At 44.1% G+C, this 14,524-nt stretch overlaps 1 protein-coding gene across 1 annotated transcript in view; it reads right to left on the bottom strand.

Annotated features, from left to right (window-relative positions):
- Positions 1-444: 444 nt before the first annotated feature.
- The window catches only part of LOC120060785 (cell division control protein 42 homolog), a 14,576-nt gene continuing 496 nt past the window's right edge, over positions 445-14,524 (bottom strand). Inside the window, exons 2-4 of the mRNA XM_039010212.1 lie at positions 14,487-14,524; positions 14,200-14,397; positions 445-2,498 (exon numbers count right to left, since the gene is read on the bottom strand). The exon at positions 14,487-14,524 is cut by the window's right edge and continues 72 nt beyond it. Of these exons, the coding sequence (XP_038866140.1) occupies positions 2,409-2,498; positions 14,200-14,397; positions 14,487-14,524 (326 nt within the window). The 3' untranslated portion in view covers positions 445-2,408. The remainder of the gene's footprint in view (positions 2,499-14,199; positions 14,398-14,486) is intronic.

Raw genomic sequence — 14,524 nt, 5'->3', positions numbered from 1 at the left:
CTTTCCTGTTTCAGCATGACAATGCCCCCATGCTCAAAGCGAGGTCCATACAGAAATTGTTTGACAAGATCGGAGTGTAAGAATTTGACTGGCTTTCCTAACCTCAACCCCATCGAACACCTTTGGGATGAATTGGAATGCCGACTGTGAGCCAGACCTAATCACCCAACATCAGTGCCCGACCTCACGAATGCTCTTATGGTTGAATGGAAACAATTCCCCGCAGCAATGTTCCAACATCTAGTGGAAATCCTTCACAGAAGAGCAGAGGCTGTTATAGCAGCAAAGGGGGACCAAGTCCATATTAATGCCCATGATTCTGGAATGAGGTGTTCGATGAGCAGGTGTCCACATACTTTTGGTCATGTAGTGCATTTGTCCCTTGAGCACCACCTCATAATTCGGTAAACTGCCTGATAAGTAAGAATGGCCAAGGAAAAGGAGTAAAGGCAATTAAGGTATAAGTTTAATATTTGTTTCAAAGAATGCATATACAAAGAACAGAGACGTAAGACAAAGCATTTGGTTTCGCACCAAAACAACAGTTATAATAACAATAACTTGGTCTGGACGTCAACCCAACCTCGGAGCCACCAAGGTCAATCAACCAATCACAATCCAGGTTTGACAGACATTTTCTCTGTCATTGGAGGTCATTGGTGTTTGTAGCTGGTGTGTCAGAGTTCAGCTGAGTTCCAGACCCTAAATGTAAAAGGATAGGAAGTAATCTTTTTAAAATAAAAAAATAAAACAGATTTTGGTAAAAACATCTGGAGCCTACATTGACGCATGTGCCAGCTTACATGATTATTAAATCTGTTAACCTATGATCGCAGAGGAGACCAGGGGCTCACCTACAGGCATTACCACAACGTTACCACCATAGAATTACAAGTAATAGAACCGACACGGTCCCTCATAGCACAGATTCTTTAGGAAGTACACCTAGCATGGCGGCACAATAGAATTGCCATTGCAGCATGACAATATGGAACACTGAGAAAGGCACAGAATTCTTGTGTCACAGAATTCTGATGCTATAAGCATCAATTAATTAACAATCCAAATGGGACAAAATACTGCCACCGGTGTACACACAACAGAACGTTGCTTAGAACAAGTCTGCTTCACTAATAGTTCTATGGTTACCATAACGTTGAGACAATGTTCAGCTAACTATCCTTTGGTCCCTGGCAACCACTTCTTCTGCTAACACTGTTTAAGTTCCCTGCTTCAAAAGGCCAATTCCCGCATCAAGACCCATCGCGACAGGATGCCTTTAGTTCTTCAGTAATGCCAGTCCCTAGTCTACTCTAACCTCTTCCCCTACAGTACAGTGCTGAAAGGATTGGATCGGTATAAGCAATATGGTCATAAAATGTTTCCCCATCTACTTGATTTGGATATACTGAAGAGCCCAGGTGGTAGGGGCTGATTTGGGATTGATCATTAAAATGGCAGACTGTTCTGTCACTTGGAGGGGAGGGGCGACGGCAAAGAAAACAAATTAAAAATGGCTACTTTGCTTCATCAGGTGGTGTTGGAGGTGGAGCAGCGGGATTGGGCGCTTGATGTGCTCGTCAAGAGGGGTGGAGCTTAATACAGCAGCGTGTCAAGCTGTCCCTCGGGCAGCCATTTCATTTGGAGGCGGAGCATAGGTCTATCAGAAGTGCACAGGAGCTAGGTGGCTGAGAGCCAAATCAACACCACTGACAGGGAAAGCTGTCAAAGACAGTATAAATGTCATACTTTAAATAGCCTGCTGTCCTATCACCAATGAGCGGTTATAACACCTTGACAGCTTACTTCAACCCTACAACAGCCTATGTCACCTGTATGACAGCCTGTGTTATTTAACCACCTGGAAGGTTCAACCCTTTAGAGAGTAAAAGGGGGCATGTTTTGGCCTTCACCTTGAATGCAGGGCTGAATCTCAATAGACTATAGTTACTGCCTCTGTCTCCTTTCCTTTCATCTTCACTGATGTTTAAAGCCAATGCCCAGTAGGCATCCATCATATTCCTTTCATTAACTATTTACTTGGAGATCAGTGTAGAGAAAGGGAAACAAATGAGAGAAATCCACTTGAGCCTACTGAGATGCACCCGTCTCTGTCCATCTGAAGGCTCTGACTGTTGTAACTGGAATGGGAATGTGGCCACGGTAGTCACGGTTACAAGCTGGGTTAGGTTCTCTTCTGTGCCTCTCTTCCCATTGGTCCGCTGGTTAAACACAGGAATGGATCAACTCCTCACTCCTTATTGCAGAGTCTAATCTGAAACTTTTGTCTGTTTCTATACTTCGCTTCAGAGTACATGGCTGTCAATCAGCCTTAGCAGAGCAAGGGAGGAGGGGATGGGGGGGGTGAAGGGGGAGGGTGTACATGTGTGTGTGAGGGTTGGGGTCATTCATAGCAGCACACATTTGCGTTTCTTCTTGGGCTCGGGAGGCTCCAGCGCAGCCAGTATCGCCTCATCAAACACATTCTTTAGGCCTTTCTGTGGATAAAAACAAACAAACAGGCTCAACGAAGGGGCAACACACACACACACACACACAGGCTCAACGAAGGGGCAACACACACACACACACACACACAGGCTCAACGAAGGGGCAACACACACACACACACACACAGGCTCAACGAAGGGGCAATACACACACACAGGCTCAACACACACACACACACACACAGGCTCAACGAAGGGGCAACACACACACACACACACACACAGGCTCAACGAAGGGGCAACACACACACACACACACACAGGCTCAACGAAGGGGCAACACACACACACACACACACACAGGCTCAACGAAGGGGCAACACACACACAGGCTCAACGAAGGGGCAACACACACACACACACACACAGGCTCAACGAAGGGGCAACACACACACACACAGGCTCAACGAAGGGGCAACACACACACACACACACACACACACAGGCTCAACGAAGGGGCAACACACACACACACACAGGCTCAACGAAGGGGCAACACACACACACACACACACAGGCTCAACGAAGGGGCAACACACACACACACACACACAGGCTCAACGAAGGGGCAACACACACACACACACACACAGGCTCAACGAAGGGGCAACACACACACACACAGGCTCAACGAAGGGGCAACACACACACAGGCTCAACGAAGGGGCAACACACACACACACACACAGGCTCAACGAAGGGGCAACACACACACACACACAGGCTCAACGAAGGGGCAACACACACACACACACAGGCTCAACGAAGGGGCAACACACACACAGGCTCAACGAAGGGGCAACACACACACAGGCTCAACGAAGGGGCAACACACACACACACACACACAGGCTCAACGAAAGGGCAACACACACACACACACACACACACAGGCTCAACGAAGGGGCAACACACACACACACACACACAGGCTCAACGAAGGGGCAACACACACACACACACACACAGGCTCAACGAAGGGGCAACACACACACACACACACACACACACAGGCTCAACGAAGGGGCAACACACACACACACACACACACACAGGCTCAACGAAGGGGCAACACACACACACACACAGGCTCAACGAAGGGGCAACACACACACACACACACACACACAGGCTCAACGAAGGGGCAACACACACACACACACACACACACAGGCTCAACGAAGGGGCAACACACACACAGGCTCAACGAAGGGGCAACACACACACAGGCTCAACGAAGGGGCAACACACACACACACACAGGCTCAACGAAGGGGCAACACACACACACACACACACACACAGGCTCAACGAAGGGGCAACACACACACAGGCTCAACGAAGGGGCAACACACACACACACACACACACACAGGCTCAACGAAGGGGCAACACACACACACACACACACACACACACAGGCTCAACGAAGGGGCAACACACACACACACACACACAGGCTCAACGAAGGGGCAACACACACACAGGCTCAACGAAGGGGCAACACACACACAGGCTCAACGAAGGGGCAACACACACACACACACACACAGGCTCAACGAAGGGGCAACACACACACACACAGGCTCAACGAAGGGGCAACACACACACACACACACACACACAGGCTCAACGAAGGGGCAACACACACACAGGCTCAAAACACACACACACACACAGGCTCAAAACACACACACACACACACACACAGGCTCAAAACACACACACACACAGGCTCAACGAAGGGGCAATACACACACAGGCTCAACGAAGGGGCAACACACACACACACAGGCTCAACGAAGGGGCAATACACACACACACACAGGGTCAACGAAGGGGCAACACACACACACACAAACACAGGGTCAACGAAGGGGCAACACACACACACACACAGGCTCAACGAAGGGGCAACACACACACACACACAGGCTCAACGAAGGGGCAACACACACACACACACAGGGTCAACGAAGGGGCAACACACACACACACAGGGTCAACGAAGGGGCAACACACACACACACACAGGCTCAACGAAGGGGCAACACACACACAGGGTCAACGAAGGGGCAACACACACACACACACAGGGTCAACGAAGGGGCAACACACACACACACACACACAGGGTCAACGAAGGGGCAACACACACACAGGCTCAACGAAGGGGCAACACACACACACAGGCTCAACGAAGGGGCAACACACACACACAGGCTCAACGAAGGGGCAACACACACACACAGGCTCAACGAAGGGGCAACACACACACACAGGCTCAACGAAGGGGCAACACACACACACAGGCTCAACGAAGGGGCAACACACACACACAGGCTCAACGAAGGGGCAACACACACACACAGGCTCAACGAAGGGGCAACACACACACACAGGCTCAACGAAGGGGCAACACACACACAGGCTCAACGAAGGGGCAACACACACACACAGGATCAATGAAGGGCATTCAACTTAATAAAACACAAAGGGGTCAAAAGATCAAGTGCAAACTAAAACACAGCATTAGACATGAAAGGAAATAAACTCGGGATACTTCATCCTCATAGAGGGCTGGAAATGAACAAAGACGGCTGGGGATTTTATCAACCAAGGAAAACAGTAATACTACCTGCGTTAAGTCATGTCAAAGTTGGATCGGGCAGTGAGCGTTCAAAACAAAGGCCGGGCAAACAAGAAAGTGGAGGTACGAGACGACATGGGCTCAGAGACACACACACACAGGGCCCAAGGGAATTCAAGTAGAAACAACCATGCCAAAGTCAGACCACTAAAATCAAAAGGTGTTGCGAAAGACACACAGGTTTACCCTGCTCACTAAAGACCCTGTTAGCCAGAACTTCCCATGACTTCTGCAGATCAACATGTAATTAGTCAGAGCAGCACGTTCAGAGCAGCATGTTCAGAGCTGCACGTTTCTACTCTTCTTATTGTTGTCAGAGCAGCTTAGGATTGGAAGGAATGTCTTGGGCCATGTCATGTGAGTCGTACAATACAGATTTATGAGCAGAGCAGGAAACCCATGTATCCCTCTGTTCAGGGAAACTCTAGAAAACCTATAGAAACCCTATGGCAAGACTCATATTTGATCCAGAGTTTAGGCTCTATATCATACTGGTGTAGGAGGCTGTGCGGCCAGACGACCGAGCACTACTGAGCTGCTATCCAGCTGTCCCCGTAGATAAAGGAAGGAAAGGAGAGGCAGAGGAAAAGGATAGCAATTTCAGTAGTCCTTTATTCATTCATTTCACAAATAATTCCACACAATTATATTAGCTTTTGAATCTTTTTAAACTCCCAAGATGGCTAGATATGAACTGCAGCAATGGAACATGACAGAGTGGAACAGAGAGAGAGTTTGGGCCCTGTGATGCTGCTACTTGGATTCTGGCTCTAATTCTATTGCTTCCCTTTGAAAGTTTGTCTGTAAAGTTCAACGGTCTGCCAGCAGTCGATACCGCCCAAAGGGTGCCAGCATGGCTTCCGTGACATTATCTAATAGCACTGGTGTGCTTTTCAGTTGAAACCAGCACGGCTTCCGTGACATTATCTAATAGCACTGGTGTGCTTTTCAGTTGAAACCAGCACGGCTTCCGTGACATTATCTAATACCACTGGTGTGCTTTTCAGTTGAAACCAGCATGGCTTCCGTGACATTATCTAATAGCACTGGTGTGCTTTTCAGTTGAAACCAGCACGGCTTCCGTGACATTATCTAATATCACTGGTGCGCTTTCAGTTGAAACCAGGATGGCCAAACTCTCTACCTGTGGCTCTGGCACTTGACAGCCCTAAACGTCCCCACGGTCACACCTCAGTCTTGTCATACATCAGCAGTAGTACAAAAAAATAAAACATTAAGAATCATGGAGGCTCGTCGAATTGGTGCTTAAATCACAATGCTGTGGAGTCAAGTAAATCAGACACTCCCTTAACTCTGGACTCTCCAAACAACACCATAACAGAAGGAGAAACACTAACCTAAGAAGAAGACACATGGGCCGTGTCTCAAATCACATCCTAAATCCCACAAAGTACACTACTTGGTCCACTATGGGTAATAGGGTGTCATTTGAGATTTGCCCTGAGAGGATAAGTGATGTGATTAACCAAACCCAATGTCAGCACTGTTAGATCTGAGGAAACCCAAGAGCAACGGACACGGTCCTCCAGCACAGTAAGGCCATGCGGACAAGTCAACAAAAAGGGGAGGGAAGGAAGAGTCATGGCACACTCAATATTAAGTAACACTGTTGTAAAGGGGAAGTGGATACAGGGGATAGCTTGAAGAGGTGGTTGGTTGGGTAAAACGAGGACAGAGATTTAAACTAGAAGTAAGCAGCAGACAAAGAGAGAAAGACATTAGAATATACAGCACTTCCTCTTTCTTTGCGTCTCTGGTGGCTCTAGGGCGGCTAGGATAGCTTCATCAAATACATTCTTCAGCCCTCGCTATAACGACAAATGGGAGGGGAGAAAACGACAACAGTTAGCACAGCAAACAGAGAGACAAAAAGGGTTGAGATGAGCAGAGAGAAGAAAATAGGATAGGGAAAGAGGGAGTGGAAAAGAGAGAAAAAGAGAAGGGGAAGTAGAGGCAAGAACAAATTGTGGGGAAAATACAGAGGGAGAGGGTAGAAAGAGAAAGAGTGAGTGCAACATTGTGTGGAAAATCTAAGAACAGAGCACAAGGAAACTAAAGAGAATTGGAAGATAGATCTACTGTAAAACATTAGTTAAAGTTGGTAGAGGAGATGAGGAAGCCTCTAGCCTATGGAGATTTTGCCCTGCGAGATCGGAGCTGAAGTGTTTGAGATAGAAGTTTCCCTGACCCACAGATCTAGGATCAGATGACCCTACCCCCCTGTCCCAACCTTCACTATCAGGTGCAAAGAACATCTGGCCCAGAACGGGTGGTTAGGCGCAACATCTGACTGGCAGGCAGAACAGTCACACAGGAAACAGGATATTGCATCAGCAGCTCTTACGGCAGGGGAAGCTGGTCTAGAGAGAGGAAGGACAGTGGGGCAGGACGCCAGAGCAGCGCAGGAGAGGAAGAGACACAAGATGGGGTTGGGGAGGGAGACCTAAACTTGGCCACAGTTTAGATCGACTAGGGCCCATTGTTTCCGATACAGTAAAGCCCTCGACTCCCACTGAGTAACACCATAGGACACAAGATGGCCGTATGAGAGGAAGGTGATCGCTGTACTCTTCCAGTTTTCCCATCTATTATGACTGTGGTCGGCAACAGGCCAGATTTTTGTTTTTGGTCAAAATAGACCGTAAAATCACCAGGAATTCAGCTAAAAATGTGTTTAAGTAATTCTGCTCCCAAGTATTCCCACACATTTAAAAAAAGAGATGTGATCGTGTCTCAATGTAATGAAGGTATGTTTGGGCTTAGTTGTGGTCAATTTGCAGTTAAATAAACCGACCATCCGCTCCGACAAGTTGTCTACCCCTCAACGGAATGATAACAAGGACTATATGTCTCCATCTAAAATGGCAGCCTTTTAATATAAGACTGTTAACCAATACAATGTTTTACTGCCAAGAGTTGGACATTGGTTGTTTGTGCAGCTCAAGAAGACCACTGCGCAACAGGCTGATGGAAAATTGGGTGTTATAATCAATGTCTACAACCAAGTTCAGACAAAAATAAATGTCTGAAACTAAAGATATTGCACCTTACTGAATGTGGCCAACTGATAAGACTGCTGACAGCAGCTGCTCTACTTAGAACAAGACTGGGCCATATACAGCACTTTGAGATATCAGCTGATGGAAGAAGGGCTATATAAATACATTTGATATGTGGATCTACAGGGTAAGAGTACCTATTAAGCCAACCAGAAGGTTTTGTGGAGACATTAACATATACTGCCTAATTTTTGTAAGAGAAGTTGATTAAAAAAAAAGATCAAATTTCACATGAGGTTAATATGAGGGTTCCGAGTGTATCCTTTAAACCCATGAGTGTTCCAAATGAGCCTCTTAACCTGATGAGGACAGGGGGTGCTGTTTTCACTTTTGGGGAAAAACGTGCCCAATTTAAACGGCCTCGTACTCAATTCTTGCTCGTACAATATGCATATTAATATTACTATTGGATAGAAAACACTCTCTAGTTTCTAAAACCGTTTGAATTTTGTCTGTGGGTAAAACAGAACTCATTTGGCAGCACACTTTGTGACCAGGAAGTGGAAAGTCTGAAATCTATGTTCTGTTCAAGTGACTGCCTATAAATGGGCATGATACGTATGACTATACGTGCACGTCATACACCTTCACCCGGATGTCAAGAGGAAGTGAGAGGAAAAATGAGTTGATTATCTCTGTCTGACGTTGAATAAGCCCTCTTGGAACAACGTGTCCCCCATTTTCTGTTTTCTGCAAGGCGCGTGTTGGGACCTGTTATTGCCTACTGGAAACCAGTCGTTATGGGCGAATATGATCTCCGGCTTTGATTTTATTTGATACATGTTACAATATCATCCTAAAGTATGTTTTTTCAATATAGTTTCATTAGATTATTGAAATTTATTCGGGACGTTAGTTGTGTTGCGTTGTTTGACTTTGTTGACGTTGGAGAGCTTAGCGCCGCATGGCCAGTGTGCTTGCTAATTCAAGAGGGAAAAAGAACGTTCTGAATCCAAACAAAGACGGTTCTGGACAAAGGACCAAAGGTACAACATTCTGATAGAAGATCAGCAAAAGTAGGAACCATTTTGTGATGCTATTTCATATATCTGTCGAACTGTGTACTAGTAGCTTTGCGCTCAGGTTTTGGTTATTCCCTTACCATAACTAAGTCTTATGTCGTAATGAAGATATTTTTAGAATTCTAACACTGCGATTGCATTAAGAACTAATGGATCTATCGTTTCCTATACAACATGTATTTTTTTGTAATGTTTATGAATAGCTATTTGGTCAGAATAGGTGAGAGTCTAATAGAAATATCCGCACATTCTGGGAAAAAGATGCTACGTTAGCACGTTATGCTACGTTATGCTACGTTGTATAACCACGGATTTCAGCTCTAAATATGCACATTTTCGAACAAAACATAAGTGTATGTATAACCTGATGTTATAGGACTGTCATCTGAGGAAGGTTTATGAAGGTTAGTGAAATTTAATATCTTTTGCTGGTTTATTCGCTAACGCTAACGTGCCTATTGCTATCGCTAACGTGCCTTGATGAATGAATGCGGTAGTGTGGTAGGCTATTGTAGTAAGCTAATATAATGCTATATTATGTTTTCGCTGTAAAACACTTACAAAATCGGAAATATTGGCTGTATTCACAAGATCTTTGTCTTTCATTTGCTATACACCATGTATTTTTCAGAAATGTTTTATGATGAGTATTTCGGTATGTCACGTTGGTGTCTAATTATTCTGGCTGCTTTCGGTGCAATTTCTGATTGTAGCCGCAATGTAAACTATGATTTATACCTGAAATATGCACATTTTTCGAACAAAACATAGATTTATTGTATAACATGTTATAAGACTGTCATCTGATGAAGTTGTTTCTTGGTTTCTTTGGTTTGTTCTAGGTTAGTTTGGTTGATTTTGTGCATGCTACCTGTGCTGTGAAAAATGTCTGTGCTTTTTTCTATTTGTTGGTGAGCTAACATAAATATATATTGTGTTTTCCCTGTAAAACATTTTTAAAAATCGGACATGTTGGCTGGATTCACAAGATGTGTATCTTTCATTAGCTGTATTGGACTTGTTAATGTGTGAAAGTTAAATATTTCAAAAAAATATTTTTTGAATTTCGCGCTCTGCCTTTTCAGTGGAATGTGGGAGGAGTTCCGCTAGCGGAACCCCGGGGCTAGACAGGTTAAATTATCCAATTCATTTCCAATCGTTAAAAACGTACAAACTGACATTTCTTATTTAAGCAATAAGGCACGAGGGAGTGTGGTATATGGCCAATATACCACTATGGGCTGTTCATAAGCACGACGCATCGCATCTGTCATTCTGCCCATGAACAAGACAGTTAACCCACCGTTCCCCAGTAGGCCGTCATTGTAAATAAGAATTTGTTCTTAACTGACTTGCCTAGTTAAATAAAGGTTAACTTCTTATGGCTGGGAGGCGCTATTTCCACATTCGGATGAAAAGCGTGCCCAGAGTAAACTGCCTGCTACTCAGGCCCAGAAGCTAAGATATGCATATTATTAGTAGATTTGGATAGAAAACACTCAGTTTCTAAAACTGTTTGAATGATGTCTGTGAGTATAACAGAACTCATATGGCAAGCAAAAACCTGTGAAAAATCTAACCAGGATGTGGGAAATCTGAGGTTTGTAGTTTTTCAAGTGATTGCCTATCCAATATACAGTGTAAATTTGGTCCGGTTGCACTTCCTACGGCTTCCACTAGATGTCAACCATCTTTAGAACATTGTTTCAGGCTTCTACTATGAAAGGGGAGCGATTTAGAGCTGTTTGAAACGGTGGTCTGGTTGAAAGCTTTTAGTTTAGTCATGCGTGCAGCCGTGAGCACGAGCTCTGTTCCTTTTCATTTCTAAAGACAAAGGAATTGTCTGGTTGAAACATTATTGAAGATTTATGATAACATCCTAAAGATTGATTCTATACATCGTTGGACATGTTTCTACGAACTGTAATATAACTTTTTTGACTTTTCGTCTGGACTTAGTGCTCGCGCCTTGTGCATTTGGATTACTGGACTAAACGGTCGAAGAAAAAGGAGGTATATGGACATAAATGGACTTTATCAAACAAAACAAACAAGGATTCCTGGGAGTGCATTCCGATGAAGATCATCAAAGGTAAGTGAATATTTTTAATGCTATTTCTGACTTTTGACTCCACAACATGGCGGGTATCTGTATGGTGGCTGAGCGCTGTACTCAGATTATTGCATGGTGTGCTTTTGCCGTAAAGCTTTTTTGTAATCTGACACAGCAGTTGCATTAAGGAGAAGTATATCTTTAATTCTATACTTAACACTTGTATCTTTCATCAACGTTTATGATGAGTATTCCTGTAAATTGATGTGGCTCTCTGCAAAATCACCGGATCTTTTGGAGGTAAAACATTACTGAACATAACGCGCCAATGTAAACTGAGATTTTTGTATATAAATATGAACTTTATCGAACAAAACATACATGTATTGTGTAACATGAAGTCCTATGAGTGTCATCTGATGAAGATCAAAGGTTAGTGATGAATTTTATCTCTATTTCTGCTTTTTGATGACTCCTCTCTTTGGCTGGAAAATGGCTGTGTTTTTGTGACTAGGAGCTGACCTAACATAATCGCATGGTATGCTTTCGTCTTAAAGCCTTTTTGAAAAACGGACACTGTGGTGGGATTAACAAGTTTCTTTAAAATTGTGTATAATACTTGTATGTTTGAGGAATTTTAATTATGAGATTTCTGTTTGAATTTGGCGCCCTGCACTTCTTTCACTGGCTGTTGCCAAATCAATCCTGTTAACTTCTTACGGCTGAAATCCCGTTAAATTTAAAAAAAATAAATCTACCACAAACCCCCAAGGTGCCTTATTGCTATTATAAACTGGTTATCAACGTAATTAGAATAGTAAAAATAAATGTTGTGGTATACGGTCTGATATACCACGGCTTTCAGCCAATCAGAAATCAGGGCTCCAAACACCCAGTTTATAAATCAAATTAGATTATTTTAACAACTTTAGGCAATATCAGTATAAACAGAATTTCTACTCAATGTGGACTCAGGGGTTTTGTTCTTGCCAACAAGTACACACCTGATTAAACTAATCATAGACTTCAAACAAGACATGATTAGTTGAATCAGGTGTGTTATTGCCTGGTTAGAACACAAACCTGCACCCACACTGGCCCTCTGTGGATAAGAAGCCATGCAACATTCATTGAATTATCTGAACGCTGATTCACATTTGCTGTACTGCTATTGTTGTTAATTAGTTCAACTTGTCTTCCTAAAGCCTGTCAGAAGACAGTTTCAAATCTCCCTCTATGGTGTGTTAAAAAGGTACAGGTGGTGGACCAAAAAAACAATCAGATGGATGAATGAAAGACAACAATGCCCCCACCCAAAAGTGCATGAGTAGACGTCCAATAGTCATCTTCTTGTCCCTCATTTGTTTGCATTTCTCCACCACTTGGAGGTATTCTAGCCCTGATATCCCACAAAAGTCTTGGACTACAGAGGTTTCTAAATCTGAACAAAAAAAACATTTATGAATATTGAATATACTCATTGAATATTACAGAAACACACCACCATGTTTCAATGCAAACCGGGCTTAAATCGGCGCATACCGGGCTTAATTGGCGCATACCGGGCTTAATTGGCGCATACCGGGCTTAATTGGCGCATACCGGGCTTAATTGGCGCATACCGGGCTTAATTGGCGCAGTGATTTACGGTGAAAAAGACAATAGCAAAGTCTACTCATTAAATATTTGGAAACTAATGGTTTGGGGTATAAATGTACACTATAGTTTACAATATTATGCAAAGTTAGTATTGATCATATTAAACAATATTGCTTTATTGTCATTTACATTCTGTATAGAAGGGGTGCTTTTTGTACTCCTGTACCCTTTAAGCACACCTGAGATAAATTCTGTTTTTGTAAAGTTCACATTTATGTATAACAATGCAGGGTTAATTTAACCGTAAAATAAGACAAAATGCATTTAAAAATGTAAGACTGAAATCTATTACCTTGCTGCAGTTCAAGTTGCTACTGTGTAACTGACACAGGCACGACTGCTAGCAATTAAAACCCATATTTTCAAATGGTAAGAAATAGTAATGAAATATACTGTCATATCAATACATAAGCACATTCATCTCCTCATTTTATATATGAAGTACGGTCACTTATTGGAGAAGCTATTAACAAGTTCTGAAAAAGAATGTGCTTATCTGACAGTAGCCTCAAAAACACTTTTTGCAGCTTTGAAACTGGCCACTAGTGGGAACTCAACAGTCAACAAATGTATAATAAAACATAAGATTGGCTAAGAATAAAACGTTTATCGATATAACCAGATGAATTAGTTGAAACTGAAACTTTTTATTTCAATCCACAGATGAGGTGGGCTTAATAGGTACGCTTACTCTGACGCAAATACAATGTACATATAGAACTATTTCTGCTACTGTAGCGATTCACGGGGAACAGCCAGAGTGGCTTGAACCAGACACGTTGTGGTTTCAGGGCACTAGCACCTAGTGGGCACTAGCACCTAGTGGGCACTAGCACCTAGTGGGCACTAGCACCTAGTGGGCACTAGCACCCTGTCATAAAGGTCAGGATACAACACAGATCAGAACACGCAGCCAGTCCGTGGACCAACACTCTACATGTACCGTTCTCCATCCACTTTCTTGTTTCTTTGAGCCGTGACAGATGATATGTAGCATTGAAACAAAACGTCAGCTGCCCAGAGACAAGAGAGAAAACTTAGCTGCAAGTGTCCTGTGTGATTTCAGGATTGTGAAGATGTGTGGGAGTGACTCAGGCTGATGTAACGTGTATGTGGAAGGGACTTGCATGTGCTAGGCTGGGGGCGTGTAGCATGTGTCTCTCTTCGCTCATACATGCGTGGTGATTGCGTGTGTGAGGTTGTGCGACAGTGTGTGTGGTCTTACCTGCGTGAGGGCTGAGCACTCCACATATTTGACGGCCTTGAGGTCTTTGGCCAGTTTCTCTGCCGTCTCAAGAGTGATGGGCTTCTGCTTGTTCTTGGCCAGCTTCTCTATGGTGGACGGGTCGTCTCGCAGATCTATCTGAGTCCCCACCAACAGGAACGGGGTCTTGGGACAGTGGTGGGTGATCTCTGGAACCCACTGGAACACACGGGTTAGAGAGTGTGTGAGTGACACGGGGAGGAGACCGGAAGAGAGGCAGCAGGAGACGGGAGGAAGAGAAGGACAACCTTTTCTTTGACATTTTCGAAGGAGGAGGGAGATACGA

Source organism: Salvelinus namaycush, chromosome 2 (assembly GCF_016432855.1).
Source record: "Salvelinus namaycush isolate Seneca chromosome 2, SaNama_1.0, whole genome shotgun sequence".
NCBI classification, from domain to species: domain Eukaryota; kingdom Metazoa; phylum Chordata; class Actinopteri; order Salmoniformes; family Salmonidae; genus Salvelinus; species Salvelinus namaycush.
Note: the sequence above shows the minus strand (reverse complement) of the source record. Positions and strands in the feature narration are given on the sequence as shown.